This window comes from Neopsephotus bourkii, unplaced genomic scaffold (assembly GCF_033783945.1).
Source record: "Neopsephotus bourkii isolate Nb327-2 ecotype Australia unplaced genomic scaffold, CSIRO-AGI_Nbou_v1 NB_1759, whole genome shotgun sequence".
In the NCBI taxonomy this organism is placed as follows: domain Eukaryota; kingdom Metazoa; phylum Chordata; class Aves; order Psittaciformes; family Psittacidae; genus Neopsephotus; species Neopsephotus bourkii.
The window spans coordinates 398,522-405,458 of record NW_026902233.1 but is presented as its reverse complement, the minus strand read 5'-3'; the positions used below and the strand labels follow the sequence as shown (position 1 = coordinate 405,458).

The 6,937-nt window shown below is 42.6% G+C and overlaps 1 protein-coding gene across 1 annotated transcript; it reads right to left on the bottom strand.

Moving 5' to 3' along the window:
• Positions 1-1,835: 1,835 nt before the first annotated feature.
• On the bottom strand, positions 1,836-6,537 carry PRXL2C (peroxiredoxin like 2C). The gene is made up of 6 exons (XM_061377529.1): positions 6,162-6,537; positions 5,584-5,652; positions 4,034-4,087; positions 3,499-3,604; positions 3,122-3,253; positions 1,836-2,496 (listed from the first exon to the last, which is right to left on the bottom strand). The coding sequence occupies exons 1-6, from the start codon at positions 6,342-6,344 to the stop codon at positions 2,369-2,371; spliced, it is 672 nt and encodes a 223-aa protein (XP_061233513.1). The 5' UTR covers positions 6,345-6,537; the 3' UTR covers positions 1,836-2,368.
• Positions 6,538-6,937: the final 400 nt, after the last annotated feature.

Genomic DNA, 6,937 nt, shown 5'->3' with positions numbered 1-6,937 from the left:
AAGCCTCTGCTGAAGTATCCTGCCATCAGTATGAAGTCAGTGTTATTCTCCCACTATTTTCCACTTTGCGCTTCATAGCTAACTTTTCTAAATGACACCAGAGACCTAAAATTCTGCTGATGCTTTGAAACACATTTCTCCCATGGATGAAGGGGGCCATGGCTCCTGTTTGCTGTGCATGTGGGTATCATTTTATCACAGGGCACCGGTGAACTTTGTAGAGCTGTGGCCCAAATTAGGATTGCTCTTTTGCAGGATCCTCCTCTGTGCCTTCTTCCCTTGTTTTGTTTGTCTGCACTTTGTGAATATTTCTGAAGAAGTGATTTTGATGGGGTAACACAGAGATTGTGGTATGATTCCTGTCAGTATTGAAGCAGTGAGGGCGGATGACTTCAGACTACAGAGCTGTCAAACTACAACTTCATTAATTCCAATCCTTTTTAAAAGTCCACAGTTCTTTTAGCTCTAGTTAGTTGTATTTAACATATGAGCGGCAACAGAACTTTTGCCACTGCATATTAATTCTACTGGAAGCAAAACAAGCAGAAAAACATGTAGCCAAACATTTTGTTTAAAATCAAAAGCTCCGAGAATATGCAAGTGAAATGGTTGCAGAACAAACCAGTCTGCTTGGCAGTGATGATCAGGTGAGTGAAGCAGGGTGGAAACGCTACGAATAAACTGAGTAGCATTCTTTCTCTGTGAAAAGAATTTACATTTTCTGCGTGTCTTTGTTTTACAAACATAACACCAGTTTTCTAGCTTGCTTTCTGCTGTGGTTTACGTAGCACAGAGGCAGCTGCGTTCCAGACTTTCAGACATGCTCAGTAGGTGTAGGGAGCGCTGGATTGAGAGGGCAGCTTCTTACTTATGAATGTGCAGGCAGCAGTTCACGGAAAATGGACTTTACTCTGTGGTCAGCCTCAGCTGCTGGTCCATTACACTGAGTTCTGAGGAAGCCTCCAGCCAGCCCTGACATCAAACCGGTTCAGTCTGCACAAGACTGTTTAGCCCTGTGGTGAGTGCTGATTAGTTACAGCAGAGAATTGAGCACATTAGCTTTACATTATCTTTCTTATAAACACACTGTATCAAAACATATATGTAATAAGATCCTAAGGTGTAGTACCTATAATGGCATTACACTGCCCAGTACCATCGTGTTTCTTAAGCAAGCCTTTTATTTTTTTGTCAAGAACACTGCATTTAATTTCACATGCTCTTAATGGTAGAGCTCTCCGGAGCTTGCTCTCGGCCTCCCAGTGACCTTAATGGTGCAGGGACAAACCTCTTCATACAACACAATTTTGCAGTTCGAGTTCCTGTTAAAGCTTAAAAGGGGAGAGAATTTGCAGGTAAGATACGTATGTTTAGTAGCATTTTAGTGAAGGCCAAGATCAGTAACTGCCGTGGAGGATATGCTCCTCCATATATTCTGGACAGTCTGTGTTAAATTACTGAAAAGAAGTGGCTCATCTGGCCAAAAAAAAGAGGGCACATCTACTTCAATGAAAACTAGATTCTGAACACAGACATTTCTAGAAAAATGAAATCTGACAGTACTGCAAGCCAAAATACTCACTGCCCAACTGTCCTTAGCTCAGTTGTCTAGGACAGAAATAGCCAAGGACATTTTTTCAGAGACCTCTTTCTCTGAGAGAAAGTACATACATACAAGGGAGAATACTCTGCTACAAGTCTTCACAGGAAAAGAAGTAATTACCTGTGGCCTACTCGAAACACAACGATCTGATGAGAAATATATTTAAGACACCTCTCCCTGGTTTTATGGACCCACCTTTTTGTATGACACGAATTGCAGACAATGGATGATTTATTTAAACTATTTATTTAAAACTATGGAATATATTTCATAATGTCTGCCAGTGCCAGATGCAAAGGCATAAGCTTAAGTGACAGTGTTTGAAACCATGATTTTTCAAGGTATACTTTAATACACAAGTGTCACTCGGTGATGGAAGCTTTAAAACACTGGTGAGAAGTACTGGGTTGAAAGCCAGTGTGATCTGCTGAAGTGAGAATCCCAAGTTCTTCCTGAGCAAAACCAGTTTTTTTAGTTTAATGCATCTTGAACAAAGATTTTAAAAAATACAGTAGCAAGATTAAGGAAATAATAAGCTACGGGATTTTATTTTTTCCAATAAGCCTCAATTATCTTTTTGGTTTTATCTTACATGCAATGGAAATAGCACTTTTGTGTCCATCCTCACTGTCAGGTACTTTATTCTGTGCTCTGATTTTCTAGATAAGGTTACAGATGACCCATAAAGACACAATAGTACTGATGCTGGTGGAACATCACCAGGAAATCATTCTTGTAGTGTACAAATAAATAAATATGTCAGTATCATATGTCAATAATCTGGGGTTGGTTTGTGAAATTTACTGTTTTAACTCCTGCCAGCTGCAAAACTGTGTTAATGGGAACATGATCCAGCCTGTTTTTATCAAGGTGCACAAAATGAACTTCATTGCCTGGAATGGAATGAGAATAACATGTAAATAGTTGAATAAAATATTTATTCAAAGGTGTAAGTGACTCAAAGAAGCATTCTGATTTCCTACTAGTTCTTAAACAAATGTGTGCTAGCTCTGTACATGGCACAGTATACTGTATGGTAAACAATGACAAAGGTTAGGGATTTTTTTAATGAGGTTATAGAAACAAGGAACATTGAAGCATCTAACTGAATTAAATCTGCTGTAGCACGATGTTTCCTAACGATGTGATGAGATGACTTTGTCATGTTGCAGCCCCCCACCTCATTCATGCATTATTCCTCTACTAAAACACACAAATGGCTAGAATCAAATGTGAAAGCTAATGTAGGTGAACACCACAATGTCAAAAAAAACCTCAAAACTTCAAGACAGTTGTTCCACCAGCACTCCTATCAATTCCTGCAGGACTGTGATCAGCTTTATGCCATCTCTGTGGGAGGTGGGACTACACCATAACACTTCCACAGGTTCCTTCGGCCAACAAACCACACAGTTCAGATATCCTTGGGATCCACAGGGACAGCGGCTGAGATGCTGGGATTAAAGTGAACAGCTGGAGAAGAATACTGTAAGTTTCACACAAAACAAAGCAGCTTACCTGGGCCTAAAATCAAAGCTCCTCCCTGCTGAGCGGGGTCCCCTTGAAAATCAAAAGCTGGGCCAGTCATTGCTCTCCACATACTCCTAATGCTTCCCAGGAGTGTATTTGATTTAACATGAGGGCTCCGCACTGAATAAAAAGGCAAAATATTTTTTATCTAAAATTCATAAGTACGTAAGGAGGACAACAAAAACTGAACAGCTGCTACAAATAGTTCAGAGTTTTCTGATCAACAGCACTTTGAAAAAATACAGCCTACAGGAGGCAGGATGGAGGGCAACTCCCTTCCTATTTACATTGTGATTATATCATTTTATCAGAGCATACTGGTCTTGCTCTGTGTAAGTCAAACAACGGGAGAAAATTATTCTTACCTGATATGTTATTACCTTCACCTCTTTTCATGCCAAGAGTTTTATAAATTTCCCTTTGTGGATCTACATACATTTCATGTGTATACCCAGTTAAATTGCAAAAGGGCTGCAAAATACATACATAAAAGTTATTTTTTTAAGGTTAAGATAGTAACTAGTTATGATCTACTGACAATGGAAAAATACTGACACCCCACCATTCTCCCACCTCCCTTCCCCTCCCCACCCCTGATTTGGAAACCTGTAAATTTGTCCTGTTAAAGTAAAGGCAAAAAAAAGTTTTATCCCTAAAGCTTTTACTAAAACAAAACTTCCAGTGAAATCAAGAAAATGTTTCTTTTGCAAGCCCCAGCTTTTTTTTAAACAGAAAATTTTTGCTCTTTGCTTTTGGCATGTACTACCTTTAGAATTGCTTCATGAAAAAGAACACCGTCTTCTTTTTCTCCTGTGGTTGCAAATCTTTTCACTGAGAGCAAAATTCCCTAAATGCAAACCATTAAGACACAATAGAGGATAAAAGATACTGAATATTTACCTTGATGTGATGGTAAGATGACTGTCCTATAACTATAAGCTTCACATTTGCCTCCTAGAACAAAACATTGGCATTGAAACTGTAAAGAGGAACTTGGTGTTTCTGCATGGGTATAAAGCATTAACAGAATATGGCATCCTCAGTTAATGATCACTGAGTTAAAATTGCTTGAAACTAACATCACTTACATGTTTGGAGCTTGCACTTTTGCCTGTCACCCACAGTCAGCAGCTACATTAATTAAAAATATATTTTTTAACATAACTTTTAAGTTGCTGATGTGTGAACTTTTAAGTTTTCTGTGGCATTAGTAGGGGCAGCTTTTCAACTGATTACAACCTGCAAAGATTTTGGAAATTCAGAATTTCCACTCAGTTGCACCTGCATCCAAAGAAGCAGCATGCAACTACTGGTGCACATCTGTGATTTACATATATGGATGCCCATTAATAGATACAACTTGCATCCGCACATACGGCTTCTTCTGCAGGTTCAATATTAGGCTTGAGTCTAAAATAGAGGCCAGAACTTAAATTCATTCAGGTGCCAGTAAAACGGTTAATAAAATGTAAGGCTGTTTCAATATTAGGGTGTAGTACTTGCCTTTCCCATATAGATACATTTTGCTTGTTAAGAAAAGCCCTCCTAAAAACAGAATACTCACACTAAGAAAAGCATGGATGGTTTTGATTCTCTGTATACATTTATTTGAGCAGCCAAACTAAGAAAATGCCATTCTGAGTAACACTGATTGAACAGTTTAGAAAAATATGACCTGAGAAGGGAAGCTGCCAAGGAAATTGCCTCTTTCCATCCCCAGGTTCCTAGTCCATCTAAGGCTTGCTGTCAGCAGGGAGCTGAGTCCCTGTCATCAGCTATGCTGCTGTTGGAATAAAATATGACAGAGTTTCAATCAGCAGTCTGGCAGTCAGATTGACCTTCCATTTTTAGCAGATCAGTGTCTTTTTCCAGTATCTCCTACCACTCAACGAATACCTGCCTATAGCAACCCCTACCCATGCCATGGGTCCATTCAGTCACTATGTCTCCCCTGTTTGTGCAGCTGCCTGGAGAACAGGTCACATGACTGATGCAGCTTACAAGTAACTAGAAAAAGAGACTATTTTTAATCCAGATCAATTTTCTGATCTTGTTCCAAGCACAACCATCAGTCAGCTGTACCAGCATAATGGAAAGGGCAGTAGTCAGGTAGTAGTCAAGAGAAGACAGCTGCCCAGGGCATACTAATACTAAAAGAAATGCCTGTCAGATGTTGTCCAACTGCTCAGAATACAAGAGAGAAAACCAGCACTGAGCTAATAGGGCACGAAGAAATAATGCTGCTGCAAGAGAGCGTGTAGTGCAATAAATCCTTTCCTGTGTCTCCTAGGCAGACACCTTATAGGTATTGTAACAATGAAAAGTGCTAACTTTCTTTTAAGCGTTTTTTTTTTTATTCCTGAAAGGTTTAAGCCTCACAGTAGCCTGCAGCGGGACAAATCTGCTCAACTACAGCAACCTGATGTAAATATCAAGAGCAGAGTCCTTACCTGTAAAAACGACTGGGGGACTTTTGCTAGGTCCTCTACATACTCCTTACAGGTGTAACATAAAAAATTCTGCAACATAACCAGTTGGACATGTGAGAAACAGACACAATTGCATAGCAATGTAACTAACATCAGATTCTGACTGTGGCCACAAACCACTGTGGAACTGATCAGGAACTGGGAACTGGAAGGACTAAAAGTTCTGTGAAGTCACCGAATTTGGCTTAGGCTCCTGGTTTAATCAAAGCCTGAACAAGGACACTGAGCTTGGGACCTTGCTAGTATTTTTATCTCTGTATATTTCAGGAACGTGAACGATGGCTTGCCAACTGGGAAATGATGGAACACGACCCTTGTTTCCCTAAACGCGGTCGAAGGATTATTTCCTTTCAGGTAAACACTATAATTTTACCAGATATTGGGAGTTCTTGGAAGCAGAACCGATCTGCTTTATCTGCTTTGTATTTTCTGTTCTCTCTGCTCCAGCCTAGCCCGTGCAAACTCCCCGCACATCACCTCAGGCAGGCAGGGGCTCCCGGCCGCCCAGCCACCCCCCGGGGCAGGCGCGCCCTCCTCACCCGCACGAACAGCACGATGGCTTTTTGCTCCCAGTACAGGGCCTTGAAGGGGATGCTCCTGCCGTCGCCGTCCTGCACCAGGCAGCGGGCGGCCTCCCGCAGCTCCCCGTGCTCCGGCCGCTTCTCGCAGCCCCGAGCGCTGCCCACCTGCTGCGTGACGGGGGGCGCCCCTTGCACCGCCATGGCCCGCTCCAGGCCCGGCCCGGCCGCGCAGGCAGAAGGGCCTGCGGAGAGAGGGGGGGCTGTGGGGCGCCGAGGAAGTGCCGGGGCTGCGGGGCAGGGCGCCGCCTCCTTCCTGCTGCGGACGCTTCGGAGTGCAGCGCTCGCCTCCCGCTTAAGGAGGAGTCGGGGAGTTGAGGCCTTCGCGTACCGAGAGGGGGGAAGGCGATGCCGAAACCTGCTAGCAGCCAGGGTGCGGTTTATTCCCGGAAAACAAAACCAAACCACACCGAGCCTCCCAGGAACGGTGCGCAGACTGCAGCACTACAGCATTCTGTAGCCTGAAGGTCAGGGTTCTCTTTGTAGTGTGCCACAGCGTTTCATGGACTGAGCGAGCAAGAAAATTCTGTTCACGAGGAACTGTTGAGCTGCTGCGTCATTAAAAACCAGACCCAGTTTCCCTATTGAAGGGGTGGAGAGTAGTGCACATGTGAGTGCATCCAGTGCGCACAGAAATAAGCGAGCGGATCTTAAGAAGAGCCAGTTCAAGAGTATCAACAAGCCTTCTGGACTGTTGTATTCGCTGAAAGCTTATGAGAAGGAAAGCACTTTTCTTA